The sequence below is a fragment of the Lonchura striata genome, chromosome 4 (genome assembly GCF_046129695.1).
Source record: "Lonchura striata isolate bLonStr1 chromosome 4, bLonStr1.mat, whole genome shotgun sequence".
In the NCBI taxonomy this organism is placed as follows: domain Eukaryota; kingdom Metazoa; phylum Chordata; class Aves; order Passeriformes; family Estrildidae; genus Lonchura; species Lonchura striata.
The window spans coordinates 67,642,859-67,663,613 of NC_134606.1; the positions used below are offsets into that span (position 1 = coordinate 67,642,859).

The window sequence follows — 20,755 nt, forward strand, 5'->3', positions numbered from 1 at the left end:
ACTTGCCTGAAGTTCAGAAAATTAAATTTAAAGACAAATGCCTTAAAGAAGGTGGCATTCTTTTTCAAGGAAATGCTATAAAGAGCTTCATTACATCAGCAAAGCATCTCTCAACATATCTGGGGCTGCATACTTGCCAAGACTTCTCAGGAAACAATTATTCCATGTTGTGCAGGGACAATAAGGGCATTACAATCCCTTTTTTACCTCTGCTCAATGTTCAGGATTAATCAGTTTCTTGGGAGAATGTAAAGGAACAATGGGGCAAGAAACCAGTACTCAATTTACTGTGAAGTGCAGAATTGCAATCAGGCATTTACATGTATGAGAGAGGAGCCAGAGGCCCTGAAATTATGTTTTTTTAATATTTCATGAGGGTTACGTTGTCAAGAAAACACTGGTCTTGGACTAGTACATGTTATGGTATAATGTAATTTTCTAGGGTTCTCCTTCTCATCCCTGTCTCTAGAAAATAAAATGAAACCCTATTTTGTGTAGCTGTAACACTTTTTCTCTATTACGTATCACCAGCAGAATGTAGACTTGTAGAAGTTGAAAAAATAGTATTAAAAAAAGTAAAGGTATCTCAATCTAAGGATAAATTCCAAGGGAGAGAAAGCAACATGTTTTCTTTCTGCTCCCCACTCCATCATTGTCCTGCCATCTTAGTCCCTGGGGACTGAAAAAACCTGTGCTTTATGTCTCCTCAGCACAGATAATCTAAGATCACTGGGACACAATGCTAAATTTGAGAATTCACACAGAGGCAGAAGAATCTTTTCCCAAATGTCTGTTCCTAAGAAGTCCACTTTGTCCACTTGTCACTTCCAGACTGGGCAAGAGGCCAAGCTCAGCTCTGTGTCTCTGCGTGGAGAGGAATATTTGTAGCTATGGCTACAGCCTGAGCAACTACACAAGCTTACAGTGCCTTACATGCACACTGGCAACATTTTCTCCGAAGAACACTATAAAGAAAGAGAGTGAAAGGAAGCTTTACAGGACAAAGGAAAAGTACTTCAGTAGCTCTAAAAAAAACACTGCCCAAGCAAGAATAGCAGCTGACTGCTAATAGCAGACATGCCAGAGCCCTCTAAGAAAAGGCACATTACCATTTCAAAACAGGAGGAGCCAGACAGATTATGGATGTGGAGTGCCAATAACTCCTGCTGGGGCATATTTTTTTGACTAGGCAGATCCTGGCGTTCAAAACCCAAAACCTCCCAGAGGCAGTTCAGCACTGGGGAATGCACCTTGGCTGTGGAGTCACCACCTGGCTGCTCCTCACTTGCTCTCAGCTGAGTTCAAGGCCAGTCAGGAGTTTGTCAGCAGTGATGCTGATTCTTCCTCCCTGGAATTACAGGCCTTATTTCTGCCAAAATGGGTATTTTATGGATGATTCCCAACTCCAAACCATTAGGAGGATATTTTATCTATCCTTTTACATCTAATGTCAAGGAGCTGCTAGGTCAGTGGTTACCGTGGAGCTCGGGTTTATTGAGTCAGGCACATACCTCATCCTTGGATGTCTCTGAGTCCAGTTTCAGCGTGAGGAACATGACAATGTGAGGCACGTCCTGCACAGCCTGCTGAGGGTCCAAAGTGTCCTCTCCCCACAGGAGCCGAACCAGGTTGTTCATACTTGACTGTTTGTTCCTTTGCTCAGAAGTTCCTTCAGGCTCAAATACTGAGGTTTCAAATGTCATTTTAACCTATAAGGTGATTACTGTGAGAATGAAGCTGTACTTACAATTACTTTCCAATATCAGATGAAACAGATGGAGTTTGAGCCCTTTAAGAGGTTAGGTTTTCTCAGCCTCAGTTTTACTGATGAAGATGTAAGCAAACAAAATTCCTGCTGTTTCAAGAAAACCAATTATACATTCAGCATTACATAACCATCTATTAGAAAGGACAAGCCAGCTATTACATGGTCTATGAACCATGTGAGTAAGCATGTGGTTTGCTATGCTTTCATACATAATTCTTATGGTTTTGAGAATGGAAAAATATACTTACTGCTCTGGCTTTGTCTGAGCACAAAAACCCATTACTGTGCCTTTGAAACACACACAGTATTTGTCGTCTTTTAAAATGTCAGCAGTTTCCTAAATACATATACTGAAGGCTCTTTCTAGAGCATTTCTTTGTCATTTTGAGTGCACTGACACATTTGCACAGGGAAATCCATTTAAATTTACATTGGAGTGAAAAAGTCTGTTAAATTGTAATGGTAGCAATTCTTTCATTTTCCATACGTATTTCCTGACACACAAACAATATATGATCCAAACTTGATGCAGAAACATGCTTCAAAATTTGCTTTACAGACATACTTTTTTAAGCCCTGACTTACAAAAATTATCTTAGTTGTCTCAGCAGTGATGAAAGTGAGTTTTTTCTTTTTTTGTGAATGAACACATTATCCTAAGTACAAAAGGAGGAGAGGTGAGAAACACCTATCTCTTGATTGAGGATAAAAATGCTAGTTCCAAGGAGAAAAAATTAATTTATGTTCTTGGATGAGACCTTATTGTTTATCAAAGTGACTGAAGATATATTTGGACTAAGTAGGTATGCTCTTAGTTTCCTCTTTCACATGTTTTTACTCAAGACTGTTTGTCTGCCTTGAAATACTGTAACGTGGGAAGTTCTGAACATAACACATCACACCAAATCCTGCTTCTTTGTTAAAATCAGTGGCAGTTTAGCCTGAGGACTGATGTAACAAAATCCATTTTTGTTTTCCCAACTGTGAAAAATTTTGAGAAGCCCAAGCAGATAATTTATACATTTAAAACCAGATTATTTTGGTAATTGTGCATGTGTGTACACAAACTTCAAGAGAGGAGTGCCAGCAAGAAAAAATGATGCTTTAAAACACCCACTGCCTGTCAAACTAGCTTGGAGAGAAGTGCCATCGTCAGCTCTTACAGCTACATTTGTCACTGGTTGCCATCTTCCACTTTACACTCTCTCCCAACACTCTCCAATAACTTTCTCCTCTCCTATTTGGGCTGCCATCAGCCTTTTTTCTCCTCCTCTTCCCTGGCACAGCACTGCAGTCAGTCCTGTCCTGTACTACCGCTTTCTTTTCAGACAGCAACTCATCCCTTGCCCTCTCCTCACCAGTCCAGTTTTGACTCCTAGCACTGCACACAAACAGGGCTTGAGGAGCAGGAACACCCTGCTGAGAAGCAGCTGCTTTCTAAGCCCCAGTAACTTGATAGTTGACAGCTTCAGAAGTGTGTGTTTTCTTCTCCAGCATTCTAAGACTCCGTTCTGTTTCTCTGTCACGCCATCTGCATATATTTCAGAATATTTTCCTCATACAGTCTAACTTCTTACAGATTTCCTTAAGGCTCAATAGTTATTTCTCTCAACTTCTACTGTGTCTTGTCTCTGGACATTAAGTCATGACACTTAGGCTACAGTCTCTACATTAATGACACACAGATGTCATTCTTGCTGCAGTCTATCTTTTAGTCGCTCAATTTAAAAAAAAACAAACTCAGTCTGTCTTGTCTTAAGAGACACAACCATATTATCCTCCAGGGAATAGCTCAAAACAAACTGGGCTGAACAGAACTTTAACTATCTCTCAGCCTGGAGTCATCCATGCTGCCTCCCACATCACTGGGAATGGACCAAGAGACTGCATTTTGACATATCCTAAAAATATATATATATATTTTTTTTGTGGACAAGAAACAAATATTCATCCTGCGCAGTGCATAGGATCTGATTAAATATGACTACTTAAGTCCCATTTTATAAGTACTGACTGTGTAAACTTCCACAGCTTTGATTCCATTTCTCCTGAAGAAAGGCACAACAGAAAACAGAAAATTACATGAAGAATGAGAAAAGCATTAATATTTCACTCTCTATATCATGTTCACGTTCTCAAGAAGAATATAATCAAATGGCAAGAAGATGGTAGGAACAGCAAACTGTGAGGGACATATAACATCATTTTCTGCTTAGGAAAGGTGACAAAGTGGAATATGACGAGCTCTCCACAGCTATGCCAGGGTAAGACATGAACAGTTAACTTTTTCTCATAACCCAGGAACGTGAGGGTATGACATGCACTTGGTTAGATGGAAATTTGAAAGCCAGTGATAATTAACATAAGACAAATCAGTTACATAAATCACTGCTCCAGGATGCTGTGGAGGTCAAAAGAATTTTAAGAAACAAAGAAGAACATAGAAATCCTTAACTGGTTTTACAAGTCCTTTATTATTAACTGCTGGAAACTGGAAAGTAATGACTGGAAGGTCACTCTGTATTGAATCTGCTTCTTAATACTATTATACATTTCTCAGTGTAGACAGAGAAAATGCAGCTGCTGTACCACTGATCTGCCCCAGAATGGCATGATTTAATCTGCAAGAAAGCTGCATGGCTTAGAAGATGGGTTTCATTACAGACAGAGCTGGGGGCATAGCCTGCCTTTTAAAGACTGCCTGCTTCCTGTTTTCACTATCTGTTTGCCATGTGCTTATGGTCTGCACAACTGGAACTCAAAATTTCAGGCTGAAATTTCTGATTCTACATGTCTGCCTCAGGCTGGATATTTTTACAAAGTTTTGAGTAAAATAGTCCTGCAATTTCTGAGTATATTCCTTTAGCATATCTTGCCCTTCCTATTCTGTCTTCTCTGTCTCATGGTGCTAGGAAACAGCAACTATTTTGATTACAGAAATGTAAAACAAATTACTAATGTAGCAGTTGGACTTCTATTACTCAATAAATGCACTAAACTAGCCCTTACAAGCCTAGATCTAGTTGTCTAAACTGAGGTAAGAAAAACAAAATTCTGGAAATAGAATAAAGAGATATGTTATGTCACATAATGCAATTGAATCTAGGTAGTGAAGTTTTTGAAATTAATTCCAGCAATTTTTAACATGAATCCAGAAGAGCAGGGACTTCACTTAAAGAAATAACATATATGTAAGTAAAAAGGCTTTAAACTGCGTATTTTTTGATATCCTGCAATGTAAGATGACTGACAACACAGTAGCAATTCTGCTTGTATTACAAAATGTCAGCTACAACAACCCTCTGTTCCTTCAGCAGCATGATTGCAGTGCACTGCATTGCAAAAAACCCAGAAGTCTGTATTTACATCTCCACTGGTCTATTCTAGCCACCACTTGTCTGGCTTGACTCAAACTGCACAGTGGAAAAGGAATAATTGCACTTTAATGAAAGGATTTGGAAAGCCACCATGACAAACTGTTACACATTTCAAGTAATGGCTGCCTGCTTGACAGATTTACTGACGGAGCAAACACTGACACTGCATCCCCAGGAACTGCTCTGTCAAGGGCTGCACTGCATTTGAGCAACAAGTAATGCCTACACCCTCATCTGGAGAGGATGCAATTATACAGACTGCATCATCTCTGCATTTTTAATCATTCTGCATTTAATAAGTTACAGCAACTCCGTATTTGGTCAAAGGCAGATGAGAGAAGGTTTTTCTCCCATGGAGCTCTGCCAGTACCTGATCACAACTCCAGTAGCTCAGGCAAACTTCAGGCTGTCAGGTATCTTGGAAAGCTTCCTGAATTGACATCTCTAGTAATCAATCTCACTGCAACTGAAGATGTATTTCCACAGGAACTTGCATATAGAACTTTGTGTTCAAGAAAACATAAAATTTCCACTTTGAAAAATCTCTAGACTGTAAAATATTTCTATTATTATCATTACCTCAAAACAGTCTACCTGAAGAAAACCTACCAAGAGACACTTAAATTTTTAACCTGCCCCTGCTCATACCTCTTATACATAAAAGTTTCAACTTTTATCTTGTCTTCCTGTCCATCAGCAAGTGGATTTAAGCAGAGTAACTCAAAATATTCCATTTAATGCTAGTAACATCCTAGGTAAGCAACACTCTCCTGGCTTTGCTCTGAAGTAGCTATCTAATTCTTTATGACATATTTAGTTCTTGATTAGAGCTCCAAAATGATTCAGCTAGAAGAAAAGATATATGCAGTTAAGTTTGGCGGAAAGAAACATAATTCATCAGATTTTTTGGAACTTTTTGGTACTAATTTTTATTATTAACTTCTATCAATTTCATCACTGTTGAGTTTTGAAAGATCTTGAAAAGTATTCAATCTAACATCTCTTAGAACCCCAATAATTAATTTTTGTATTTAAATATTAAGCCAGGATCAATTTCACCACTTAAATGCTCTTCAATATTTTCAATAGTACTACTTGTTAATTCAGACTTGTTTTTACTCTCTTGTGGTTTGTGAGTCATGTTTATACTGATGAAGATATAATTATTTTATTTAAGTATTTTCAGAGCAATTATTACCATTTTAAATACAGTAACTGGAAAAAAAAAATCCACTACTATCCTGCTGACGTTTATTTTTAATCTAGACATCAGCACCTACCTATTTTCATAGGATTTTTCTGATTCTGATTTTTATCAGAATTAAACTCTGAAATTTCTACTCTGACTGAAGTCAAACAATGCATTCAAAAGATAACAGAGTAAGTTTTAAGAAAAAGGCCACCTAAACTTTGCTTCCTCAGGAAAAAAAGGCTAGAAGCAGTACTAACTCTTACAGAGGGTTTTTGGAAAAAATGTTCAACTGTTCTGTATACTGTACCTGCATAGGACCCGGAATGCAAGACAAAACCCTCTCTATGTTTTCAGAATTCACATCGACATCATTTACAGCAACAAGAACATCTCCTGGAGGTGGAACAGACAAGAAATGAGAAATTCAGTTGCCACTGCATCACAATACAGAGCAAAACAGTCTTACTTAAAAAATTAATGTACCGTTCAAGCTGTCATAAATGTCCATTTGTCATATGTAAGCAGATGTTTTTTTACATGCAATGTTTACCACTTTTAGTCTATTACCTCACTGCTCCTCAGGCCTTATGGCCACACATCATTTGACAAAAATCACAGAAATACAGAGCGGTTTGGGCTGGAGGGAACCTTGAAGACCATCTAGTTCCAACCTCTTGGCACAGGCAGGGAAACCTTCCACTAGACCAGGCTGCTGCAAATTCCATCCAACCTGGCCTGGAACACTTGCAAGGCTGGGACACCCACAGCTTCTCTGGGCAATCCTTTCCAGTGTCCCACCATCCTCACAGTCAAGAATTTATTTTCTCATATCCAATCTAAATCTACTGTCAGTTTGATGACATTCCCCCTTGTCCTGTCACTACATGTCTTTGTAAAAAGTGTCTCCCCATCTTTCCTGTATGCTCCCTTCAGGTACTTCAAGGCCACAATTAGGTAACTGTGAATCTTCTCCAGGCTGAAGAATCCCAATTCTCCCAGCCCTTCCTTAGGAGAAGTGCTCCATCCCTCTGATCATCTTGGCGGCCCTCATGTCTCTCCAAGTCTCTCTTCTCCATCTAGTCTTGTTACCTGACCAGAAAACATAGCAGATTTCTCATTTTAGTCCTTTCTCTTCCATTCCTTGTCCCTGCTGTGGGTTCTCCTCTCCGTGTTTTTATCTGCCAATTTTTCCTGCCTAATGGCATCTTCTATTTTCTACATATGACACCCTTATCATGACTGGAAATGGGGGAAAAAAACCCCTTAGGGTCCCAAAGTCTGCAAGAGAAAAAGGTTTGAAAAATTAAAGGCACCACCTACAAAAGCAAACAGAAACAAATTATAGCTTACAAACTTAAAATCCACATTCCATTTTAAAGTACAAAACTCAAACTGGGATTTCTACATCAAGTGAAGGAAAATATTCTCAAGAAGTATTCCCAGTGGTAATTAATTGATAATCTATACCTCATCCCCCTCAAAAAGATGCATGTTAAAGCATGGAATATGCAAGAAGGATACGAAACCTGTGGAAAACAAGACCAACTTGTGAAACTAGAAAACATAAAATAACATCAAGAGATAAAAGTACATAGACCTGTCAAAAAGAATAGAAATTGGGAAGTAAAAATAAAAGGATTTTTGATGATTCATTGTTTGGCCTTTCCTTGGAATGTAGGTGAGCTCTCCCATCCAGAGTATTCCTGACAGTCCTATTCACCGGTACTCAAGAAAAAAGAAATCAAATGAGATCAGATAGACAGAAATAATACTGCAGCAACCATAGGAAATTAAGAATCTCTTGGTTAAACATAAAGTGAGCAGAGCCTAGGTGAGAAAGCAGCTAGAGTAGAAATCAAAAGGTTCTGCAGACCCTAACAAGAGAATTTCTACAAAACTTTCCAATAAAGGTACTTGGAGCAAGCTACCTAGGATGAGGCAATATAAACCTATGAAAAGAACTGTAAGAAGCAATTGCCAGTGGCACCAGGATTTGATGGTTCATTAGTCCCTTCACAGAGGCAAATATTCAACTTTAGAGTAACAAAATAAACTTATTTTCTATTTGATTTTCTTTGGTGGCACTCTTAGTTGTCTCTGCTTTCTCTTGTGAAAAACTTAGTTTCTAGCTTGTATCTTCTGTAGATAGGGAAATAAATTAGCTTCTTATTTAACACTGAAAGTTACCAGATTCTTATGTGTGAACTAAAAGCACCAAGAGCTCCTCTGAATGAGCAAGTTGAAAACCAAGCTTCATTTTGCTTGAGCAGCCCAAAAACTCCCCGAGAAAGTACCTCCACATCCTCTCCAAGATTATTAACATGGTGTTCATCACTCAGGCAGTGGAAAGGGATTAGAAAAAGGATATGCATTTGCAGCAAAAGTGCATGTTTAGCATAGTTATAGTTGAAGCCTTGACTTGGCAACAAGTGCAGAAATAAAGCACTTAAGCACTGTAAGTTTCAGTGTGTATTTCAATTTTCCAGGGAGAAAACTTGCTCGGCTCAAACTGACACAATGCTAATGACATAGCACACTATGGAAAAGCACAGCCTGAGTCTCTAAGGTCTCTCCATTCCCTGAGAATCTATGCAAGGCCATGGAATGCTGAAGTTCAGGAGAAGACTGACAGTTACCATTATTTCTATGTTCTACCTTGTTTTTAAATACCTTCAAATTGCAACTGGGATTCTTCCCAGGTACAAGGTCAATTGCTCAAAATCAGTGCAACACACAATCAAGGCCAACGAGAGACATAACTAACCAACAGTAAGGAAACACTGAATACCTCTAAAATGCAAGCAATATTCCTCTTTAATACACCAGCAATAACTGCTCACTGTTCCTTTACATTAAAGGCAAATTCATTCCTACTCTTTCTGAATGCAAAACCAAGAAAAGGCTACATTTTATTCTACGTATAAAAATGTTTAAAATTTTTCCTCTATGTTTCTTGATGCAGTTAAGTTTTAGCCTGTCAAATCTTCAACACAACAGTAATTCAAAAACAGAAAAGCTGAAAGTCAAACAGTATTTAAAAGGAACTCAGTAAGTCCATGCCAGAACCCCAGGACATGAAAATTAGTAATGAAAAGCAGAGCACTCAGGCTACTCTAATATAACAAGAATTATAAACAGGATTACTATGTTCTTTCTTAAGAACACTGTATTACAGATCATAATACACAACTACAAGAGAAAGCATAAACTGCTCTTGTACTCATCTTAAACAAAAGTTGTTTGTGTTCTGTTTGTTTGACTGGATTCTTAGGAATTCTGTTGTAAAGCCATTCAGAGGAGCTGCACACACTTTGTGAAGACATCCACACCTCAGCACTTGAGGGAATGTTTTGGAACCACCAGGATAGAATAGACAAAGACACTTGAAACGAAGAAGAGCCATCAGTATTTACATGTTACATACTCCAAATGTTTTATTTATTTAGTGCCTAATGTACACATGTAAAACTTTCATTGCAGCAGTAAATATTTATTCCATCCAATTGGTAAAAATGTAATCATGGACCATACATGGAACAGCTTTCCAGAGCACACAGCCCAAGCAGTCCGGTAAGTCTGGCTGCCTTACAGGAAATGCTCTATCACTATCAAAGAAGAGCAACTTGATACACAACAAAAAATCATTACTGATTAGTATGAATTTTCCAGAACTGGAGGTGGAGGCAGTGAGGGTAGGTGTTTGTATTTTTTGCTATTTTATTTTTGCGACATACAACAGCAGCTGAAGAATAGAGACTAGGAAGTATCAGAATAAATAACATCACTGGGCAAAGTAAGAGCTGTGTAAAATTACCCAGAGTAGTTTTGAAGCAGGACATGACCACAAGATCTACTCAGTGTGCTTATTAACTGCAGTGAAAGAGTTAATAGATGCAAGTCATACTTTTTAAGAGCCTGACATCTACATTTTATTTGAGAATTGCTTCCTGCCCTTTAGCACAGTGAAAAACTTACAGAAAGACTGATTCAGGTCTTCAGACATTAATTACGTCAAAAAATTAATGCAATTATATTAATCTAATTTCATTTACCTAATGATTAAACAATTGAGGTTAAATGAAAACAAATTGTATATAGAATATATACAAAATAAACAGATTTTGCAATGAAGCTGGTTTAAGTCAATGGTCTGCAGAATTAAGTCAAACCATCCCAATCAAAACCTCATTGAATTACAGATATAGGGGAGAAATATCAGAACAAAGTATCACTCAGTTCCATTTTCAGAGATGCAGTGAGCCACTGCAACAGAGGAAAGGAATTTTCTTCAGGCAGCTCCAGGATATCATTGCTTAAGTCAACAAATTTATCTATAGAAAAAAGACATGTCCTTCTGGAAGAAAGTAGTTTAGATTACGTATTAGGAAGAGATTCTTTCCTGTGAGGGTAGTGAGGCCCTGGCACAGGTTGCCCAGTGGAGCTGTGGCTGCTCCATGCCTGGAAGTGTCCAAGGCCGGGCTGGATGTGTGTAGTGTGGGGTTAGGACCTTTAGGGACTCTTCCAACTCAAATTGTTCTATGATTCTATGACTCATTTTAAGGAATTAAGTAAGCTTTACTTAAATCTCATCATAATGAATGATCAAGCTTTTGAGTGCTATAACTTACTGTGGAAAGATTCTCAGTTCACAAAGAAACTTTAAGACATCCATACATGTTCTCTGCACAATGTTAAGCAGGGCTGAACTTTACCTGAGTGATGAAACAGAATTCCCTCTATTTTATTTGCTCTCATTAGAAGAGACTTCTCCCATTCAGTCAGCAGCAACTAAGACCAGTGTGTGTTGATATCAAACACCCAGTCAGCACACAGATGATAGAATTATTCCTGCCTCTTTAATGACGAAGTTTAGGAAAGTCTTTGGAACTGCTGACATCCCTAAATATTTATTTCACAGCTGCCTAGCTCTCTGCCACTCGAGGCACATGACCATGAATTAACCATTCCTTCCCTAGAGATAAACCTGCAAGCACCATTTCTAAAAGTAGATCCCCATTGCATTGAGCCTAGGGACACAGACTGGCAAGTGAGCACCACTTCCATACTGTGATAGGAAAGGCACATTTTTTTTTTCTGAAATCAAGAGAATCAAGTTGTTCCCATGGGAGAGGATGGAGGACACTTTTGTCATGGAATCCTAATATTTAGTTTTCTCCGTTCTTGGTAATAACTTGGTGGGAGCATTTATAAAAGTTCCCATATGCCTTTTCCAAAAAAGGCAAACTACGGAATGCATTCCCACTGAAGAAAAGCAGATCAATTATTTGTTTTATATGTTAGCAGGCTGCTTTCATCCAAACCAGTGCTGCGGTGCTTCAAGAGGAGATTAAAGGAAAAAAAGCCACATCCCAAACGCCACAGTGAGAACACAGCAGAGCTTATACAAACTCCATTTCCATCTTGTGAGCCCAGCATCTCTACTCTGGAGAGCAGAGATACATCATGTATGGTAATTCCATGTAGAAATCACAAACCCTCCTGTATTTTGGTCCTTTCAAGGGCTTTTTTTTTCTGACAGGACTCTAAGGACATAGTCCTTTCAAGTGAAATTTGCAATAGCAGCTGTAGCTTTTGCATACATGTTCAAAACTGGAGTATTATAGCCCATATCTTTACTATCAAACAATTCCCGTCAGTGGGGAGTTTTCACAATTTTTTGACAATAGTACATACTGATGAAGTGAGAAGATTCATGGTGAGCTATTTGGTTATGAGAGCAGTAAGATACTTTCAAAGAGGACAACGACAGTGTGCTTCACTAGTGAAAAGAGCTTTGCTGTATTTTCAGTATCATTGGAATTATTTTTTTATTTTACTATGGTAAAGATGATGCTCAATAGTATTTACAAGAACTTTTCCCCAGCATGGATCCAGCAGGTTTCAATTTGAAGGGGGTGGGAACCAAATTATAATGGCATTACCCATCACAACCCTTTTTTGTCAGGATCTAAATATGAGTATTTTATGACGTTTTTCCTCTTTGAAGATATGCTCAAAGTTTTCCACAGCAGACGAAGCTTTGCATAATGTTGCAAATTAACTAAAGTAAGGAAAATGTTTTGCCAAAAATACAAAAGACACTTAAAAAGCACGAGATAGAAGGAACTGTATTTCATCTTAACCAGAATGAAAGTGATGGCGAGTTTAAAAATCAATTAAGATGGATGCTGGCCTGCTAAATGAAAAAAAAAAAAACAAAAAACAAGATAAATTAACTGATAAACAACACATGAATAGAGTGCCATCTTTTTAGAGCTACAAAGCAGCAGGGTTTTTTAGCTTGCAGAACTGTTGTGTTTACTTTCATATGGTCAGTGCCTGCATTCCACTTGGTTAATAAAGTACAGCAACAAGACTTACGACTTCCATATGCAATCTTAAAACCAAAAATTAAAGTGTATCGTGCAAATAATAAACAGATGTTTGAAGTATTCAAAACTATAAAGGACATGCATTTCAAAACAAATAGGAGAAGCCACCTGAGGAAAGTGACTATTGAGGATGGAAAAAGAAGGTACTTCCACTAAAAATGCTGAAGCATAAACCACTTCGTGAGTCAAAATGATTGCTGCAAACTGGTGACCAGGAAGACAACCAGATGTCATTTTAAAGCATGTATTTTAAAAGGAAAATATAATTTGGATTTGCCTCACAAAAGACTACTGCCAAGCTAGTCTGGACCACTGAATTATTATAAAGCTAAACAAGAACCGGTTAATGTTTATACACATACAGGTCAATGGAGATTAATAAAGTTATAACCAGAGCAGCCAGCAGGCATTGTGCTGTGCTGATCAGGTACTCCTCCTCTATGATGGACTAAGAAGCTGCTCAATTCTGTGATGATTCTTCAGTTTTAGATTGAACACAAAAAACATCCTTTACTGGCTGTTTCCACAGTTCTCCACACAACTCCTAAAACTGACTTTGATCAAGAACAACTTAAAGGCAAAGTCCTGCTGTCATTGTTCTTGAGCTTTCTGTCCACCTTCAGCTCCTGTGATGATCTGAGGAGCTATCTATTGAACTCTAGTTGCTTCTACATCAGGCTTTAGGTGTACACCACAGCTATCCCATCCTGTGATGTGCACTACAAAAGCAGTAAACCCGACAGATTTTTGACAAGAACAGCACTTTTTTTACTGTATATTCTTTATGCAGACAAGACTGAAATCCGAACATCTAATTTATGCAAAGCATCCCTATTTCTAGACACCACATAAAAATTCCAGAGTACTCAGCTTCACTATAGATATATAATTTGAAAGTATTTTTATATGAAAATTATACATTTTCCACTGTTGGCACTGAACACAGCTCATTTTCCCAGTTAACAGCTGAATAACCCCAGTATGCTTAAAACTATTTCATTTCCAATGTGCAAAAAACACAAGGCAAGGGCTGATGATAGCCTGGACATCATAAATATGCAAGACTCTTCTTAGATGAAGTTAAATGTTCTTCTATTTGAAACAAACAAAAAAAAACCAAACCTTATTTTTTGTCCTCACTAGCTCTGGGAAACATTAAGTGCAGCAGATGAAACGCTATCTCTGGTTAGGTCAGCTTGATCTCCTGGATCTGGCACTTGCCTACACTGTTCTGATTTCACACCTGCTCTCACAAAAATGTTATATACAAATCTGTATCCCAAAATTAACTTACAGGTTACAAACACCCACTCTTACACAAATTAGATTAAAAACCCTTAAGCAGATCAAGTTGAACCTTGCTCTCTCCTCCCCCTCAGCCCACATCCCCCACTTCTTGACTAATCAGTTCTGGCTGGTAAAATCTGAAAGTTATCCAATTTTCCCTCTGGAGTATTCTTTCGCATCTCTACCAAAAACTCGTGCTGGAGCAGTCAGCCAGCTGAAGCACGATGTGCCTTTTTACACACACAACACTGGAATTTCAAAAGAACTCACGCTGACTTTGTGGGATCTGTGCTACTTATAGCATTAAGATTTTTAATGATCGTCTAACCAACATCACATCTTTGCTCTCCCACTCTGTGAGCAACAAGCTTCAAGGGTAATTAAATAACCTTTCACCCTTTACAGATGTGGCCTGGTTGTCTCACATTTACTGTCTCTGAGGTTGATGTCCTGTGAGTGCCAAGTTTTTGAGTGGCCTCAGTGCTGGGAGTGGAAGCATTACTGCTCCCTCATTACCCCTCACAGCAGTTAATTCCCCTCCATCATTCACATTTGGGTGCCTGTCAGACCTTCTGTGACCCAAGTTTAACTTACTGCACCAGCAAAATACTAGACAGCCAATTTCTCTTCTGGGTTAGTTTCCTGCCAGATTATTTCATCAGATCATGGAAGTGCCCGAGCAGCTGTACTGGCTCACTGCCTCCCCAGACTACAGCCCTGCCATGGATTTCGAACCTCCCAAAGTCACAACTGCTGAGGAAGCTTCTGTTAGACTTGCTAAACAGAGGAATAACCAAACAAGGCTGTGGACAAAGTTTGTAATGTAAGAATGTATCTTACTCAGTATTTTTTCCCCTCATTTTTATGATACAAAATCCATTTAAAGGACATATAAGTAAAGCTTTTTATCTAAAGGGGATGCTGTGGAGAAGAATGAAATCTAAGTACGGTACCTGACAATCTATAGGTTTGCTCCAATCCCACTTATCTACTGATCAAATCCTCAGCTAAAATCCTAAGTGAAAGGTGGTGATGGGGTATTTCTTGCTCCAAGCTGATCAGTCTCTGAACACTAAGGGATGGTCATCCCCTTACTGTATGAACACCTTACAGGTTATGCTACATATTCTAAAAAGTAATAACACAGTAAAACTGACTAGGTACCAAACCATCAGATGCAATGATACTGACTTAAAATAACCTCTCCAGAAATGATGTAATTGCTTACATCTCAAGAATATTCAAGTCAGCTGCCTCTAACAGCAAAATCCCCATAAATCTTCATATTAAAGGAAGAGTGCAGAAGTTAGCTATTCCTTCAGTTACTTACCAATCAGGATTTGACCTGTTTTCATTGCAGAACTACCTGGCACCAAGCCATGTACCACAAGCTTCTCTTCGCTGACTCCTCTGGTGGCTTTATCCCTCCTGCCTTGTTTTTCCACTCTTCTGCTGCTCCATGAAGACTGATGGACAATACCTACTAATGCTTCCAGCAGCCTCTGCTGCTCTTCTTCCCCAGCACTGTAGAGTTTTCTGGGATTTACATAAACAGATACATCTTTATACCTCTGCTGAACAGTGACACCCATTTTTTGAGCAGACCGGTGTTTCAATATGGAAGTAGGACCAGAGGGGTGCACACTACAGCTTCCACTGCCTTTCTTACCAGAACTCTTTGGTAAAAGACTTTTCCTTTTTAGCATTTTGGTCCATTTCTTCAGTTCATACTTTCTTTCCTTTCGTGATCCCTCTTGAATAATTTCAGCTTCGTTTTCACGAAACCGGACATGATTCACTGCTGGCATTTCTGGACAGCTGTTCTGAAGCAGAACTTCTTCTTCACTTTCACTTAATTCTAAATAAAATAATTCTCCATTTTTCTGCACACTATCCAACCACTCAGGCTCAAGGTCACTGGAAAAGAAAGAGGAATGATCAATGAGTTCTGATAAGGAAGATCACTGTGCAAGTGAGATCTGATTATTTTAAGTAGGAAGGGGACAGAGAGAGTGCAAGGGCTGAATAAAAAAGTAGGAAAACAAAATAATGGTCCCCTGAACATTGTCAGCTCAGGAGGGTTAGAGCTTGTTTTAGATAAATGATGGATATGGCAAGGAAAAACATCCCTCTCACCAGTAAAATAGTTTCTCCAAATGCCTTAGAGGAAAACAACCATTACAAAATGCAGTATTCTCTTTTCAGAAAACAAACATTTCTTTGACATGCAAGTTTTAATTAGCAATTACATTCATGTGCATGATGGAATTTTCTCTTAAGAGAAAAAAAAACCATTCTGTTTGTTCTCTCCCATTATTTTTTCCTTTATGCATTTGTAATAGAATCATTGCATGATTTTTGAGGTGGTCCTGTGCAGAGCCTGATGATGGACTTGTTTATCCTTGTGGGGTCCTTCTAACTCATGATATTCTGTAATGCTATGGGAACACAGATTGCCAGCCCTTTGGAAAGGGAAGATAAACATTTTAAAAATCACTTAGCTTTAACATTAGAAAAAAACCTCAAAACAATCTAAAATAAAATCTAGGTAACAGATTTAAAAATTCAAGTTCCAAATAGCATCTGCAAATAATACACACTAAAAATGCAAAGGGGCAGCACTGCTACAGAAACAGATCTGGCAGCTGGTGTGGATCACCCAAAGTCAAGAGCAAGACACTTCTGCAAAGCAAAGGCAAAGCAGCTCTAGGATATAACAGAAACATCATCAGCACAGTGCAAAAAAATTTTTGTCCTAATTTGGCAATGGTGATGTATCAGCCATGTCCAGTTTTGGATAGTAGGTTTTAAGAAAGATGTAATAACTGGAACACACCCAGAACAAAGAGACAAATGCTATATAGCCTATAAACACATTTAAAAGGAAGGAGACTGAAGGAAATAATCTCTCTTGGCTGAGGAAAAAGAAGAAAAAAAAACAACCAAAAACTGCCTGCTGAGGGGCAATAGACCAAATGAACCTTGAGGAGAACCATGGAGTGTTACTCCAGATACATGAGAAGCCATAATGGCCAAAGTAAGAGTCCTCAGAGGTTTAATTATCTGAGATGTTCTGCATGGAAGATTTTCAGGAACAGACAAGACCAGTTAATTCTTCCTAACCACATGAGAAAAGGTCTCTTTGTTTCATAAAAATCACATAAGGAAAAAAAAGACTGGAGATTTACATAATAATTAATATAATAGTTTAAAGTCAACACACATTCGTACATTTTGCACTAGAACTACTTTTACTGAATAAAGAGTGAAAATCTTTTTTAAAGCTAGTAATAAATATTCAAATAGAGCATTTATTTGAAAATACATATAAATGATCAAGTTTAGCTGAACAGAGAACATTACACAGATATTGCACCAGAGCACCTTTAAGGGCTCAACAAGAGGATCTGGGTGGACTAAAAATACAGAAAACATTGGCATTACTCTCCTTCTGGAGTCCCAGTTATTGAGAAAAGTCTATGGATCTTGTAGGCAGGAAGAAACATCATTTCTCCCCTATGCATTTATCAGCTTTTTTTGCCCAAATAGATATTTAAAAGAAGAGCCAACACTTGTGATAATTTGGATCCACCTGAGGGATAAATCCAAGTTTGTGATTTTTGCTGAGTTGTACTCATAATCCTGAGTTCTCATTCAAGAAAGTATCAGAATACTAACAAAATCTAAAGGCTGTCAAGGGTCTTTCTGATCCAACATCTCTCAGAAGGTGGTAGGTAGAAATAACATGAGAAAAGATTTTCCTTGGTTTGTTTTTTAAGGAGTACTCCCACATTCTGGCATATGTAAGCAAAATTAAGCAAAACCAACCAAACAAAAAAATTCCAACAAAACCCAACCAAAACAAACAAACACCAAACCAACCATTCAACTCCCCCCCCCCACCAAAAAAAAAAAAAATCAAAACCAAGAAACAAACAAAAAAGGAAACAAAAAAGAAAACACTAGAAATTTATAAACAAATAACATCTGGACTAGCAAAAACTTCTGTCATGTATGACAGCATTTTTATTCCCTCTTTAAAAAAGACTCTGATATTTGGAAAAGCTGTTTCTTCTTTGGGGTAGATGTCAATATTTCAGCCGGGACATGAGTTCATACAGTCATGTTCTCCAGCTTTGTTCTCTTATTTAGAATAAAACAATATGGACCATTGGCAAAAAAAAAAAAAAAAAAAAAAAAAAAAAAAAAAAAAAATGTGAGGGCATTCTGGTGGTTACTCTGGGCTCATTCAAACAGAACCACTCCAGAGAGAAGTCAAGAAGGAATTGTATTGTAAAAAAACTCTCACTTCCCCAACAGAGATTCACACAGACATCTGGAAAAGCAAATCTGAAATAAGAAGTCTGCACCTAGGCTGAGAGGTTTTTTCCCCCTAATGCTGTAGTGTCACAATAAATGTAAACCAAGCAAGGCAAGAAAAAAGGAAAAAAAAAAATTTTGATCTCTTTTCTCTTGTGTCAAAACAAGTGCTTACACAATAACCTCAACTTGCCTCTAGGACTGGAAGCTTCAGTCAAATGAGCTAAAAAACTTGAAGGCCTGCATTTCTCTGAGAGTAGTTTCATTGACCCCACACAGTTATTTCCTCTTTGGAATAAATGTCTGAAAAACTGTGCTGATTGAAGGTGTCCATTTTTGGAAGAAAGATAAATTAGAAAGGCTTCAAGTTCTGCTGGATAAATTGTTATACATTTTTAAAACTATTACACATATTATTACAAGTAATAGGCATGCGTTATGTGCTGAAATCTGTGGAACAGCTTTATCCCCTAAACACATATAATGAATAACTGTAAAATGGCATTTTAGACAAAAGAATTGAGAAAAGAAAAAAACCCAATCACACAAAACAGAAAAAAGATCACTTCAAGCTGAAATATTACAGTTGACTTCTGGCTTATAAATATAGGAATAAAGTAAGGTAGGTGTACCAACAACAGCTTTGTGTCTGAGTCAGAGGTACAGGGCAATTACAAATTAAACTAGGCTTGAACACAATTCTAACTTCTCCCACTTACTATTTTTCCCCCTCCACTGTGCAGCATGATGAAACTAACACGCTGAATGAAATACTATTGATTAGACCACGAAATACACATTTGAAGTGTCAAGCACAGCTGTCTTAACACAGGGAACCAAGCCAATGTTGTAAGTTGCAAACCAAGTAGTTGTTGTAAGTTGTACTTCATCCGAATTAAAAAAAATATACCAATAAGCTAGAATCCCGGAGGCTGCATTTGTAAGTTTAAAATATGTATTAATACAGAATAGATATTAATACAGAATATGTATTCTGTGTATTTCAGAACTATCTTCTGACTTAGACAAAAGATGTGTGAAATAGACATTCAAAGTGTAAAGTACAGCTGTTTTAACACAGGGAACCAAGTTAATGTTAGAAGTTTAACTCCATCCGAATTAAAAACCACGGAAATAAACTATAACCCTGAAGGTTGCATTTATAGCTTTAAAACACGTATTCCTACAGAACTGCCTTCTGACTTCAGACACTAAAATGAAAGACGACACCTTCCTCGCTAAAGCGTGTGCCCAGTCCCTCCTTCCCCTCCGCTTCCCGGCGGGGACGCGGGACTCGGCGCAAGGACTGCCCGCAGCTGAGCCCACGCCGCGTTACCGTCAGGGACACACTGCGGGAATCCTCGCACGGCTCTCTACTGCTGGAGCCAGCCCAGCCCAGCCCAGCCCAGCTCAGCTCAGCCCAGCCCGGCCCGACCCAGCCCCGCACCGCCCGCAGCCGGGCTCCGCTGCGCACGGGCGGCGCGACCCCGGCCGAGCCCCCGCGGCTCGCCCTTCCCGGCCCCGCCCTTACTCGGAGCTCCCAGCCAGCGAGGAGCCGGAGGAGCCGCTCTGGCTGCCGGTGCCCGCGGGCTCAGCGCCGTCTCCCCCGGCCGCCTCCTCCATCCCCTCAGCGCCGCCGCTCCCGACGGGCGCCACGGACGCCATGACAGCCGCGCGCCGGGCGGGGCACGTGACGCGCGCCGCGCCCTGCCATTGGCCGGCGCGCCGCCCGCCATGGAGACGGAGGGACGCGCGAGCGCCCGGCCGTGAGGCGCCGTGCCCGGGGGGCGAGCGGGGGGCGAAGCGTCGCCTCCATCGCCCCGGGAATTCCCGTGTGCCCGGCCTCCCCCCGCCCGCCAGCGCCTTTCCCTGGCTCAACACGCAGAACCAGGCTTTATTTAGTTTATTTAGTGCCAGCGCCCGTCCCATAAAAGACACCGTTAGTGAAATTCGGGAGACCTAAAGTGAGGCTCAGAGCATTGTAAGCCAATCAGGAGGGGGAAACGTGAGGTAAATGTGGTTCTGGCGTCAGCTGGTAAGCAGTGGAATGCCTCTGTGCTTTATTTTATGTGCTGTTGTATCGATTTAACGAGCTGTGAGAAATTAAGGTAGGTTCTCCCTAGGTTTGTCAGGAGAGCAGCGCGGTTCAGAAGCAAGGATGTGACAGACCCAAAGAAATACCTTAAAATAGCCCATGCAGTCTTCACGTGTAAAATCATGCACAGTCGAGAGAGACACAGAAAAACCCCAACCCTACACGGTTTTCAGGACTTAAATTATTCACATCCATATGTAAGATCATGCACAGTGTAAAATCATGCACAGTCGAGAAAGACACACACACACACACAAAAAAAAAAACAAACCCTACTCGGTTTTCAGGACTTAAATTATTAACATCCATGAAAAACAAGACCTA

The 20,755-nt window shown here is 39.3% G+C and overlaps 1 protein-coding gene across 1 annotated transcript in view; it reads right to left on the bottom strand.

The window, feature by feature from the left end:
• INTU (inturned planar cell polarity protein) overlaps positions 1–20,021 on the bottom strand; it is a 34,369-nt gene extending 14,348 nt beyond the window's left edge. Inside the window, exons 1-4 of the mRNA XM_021541627.2 lie at positions 19,868–20,021; positions 15,347–15,933; positions 6,645–6,730; positions 1,512–1,709 (exon numbers count right to left, since the gene is read on the bottom strand). Of these exons, the coding sequence (XP_021397302.2) occupies positions 1,512–1,709; positions 6,645–6,730; positions 15,347–15,933; positions 19,868–20,001 (1,005 nt within the window). The 5' untranslated portion in view covers positions 20,002–20,021. The remainder of the gene's footprint in view (positions 1–1,511; positions 1,710–6,644; positions 6,731–15,346; positions 15,934–19,867) is intronic.
• Between the last annotated feature and the right edge of the window lie 734 nt (positions 20,022–20,755).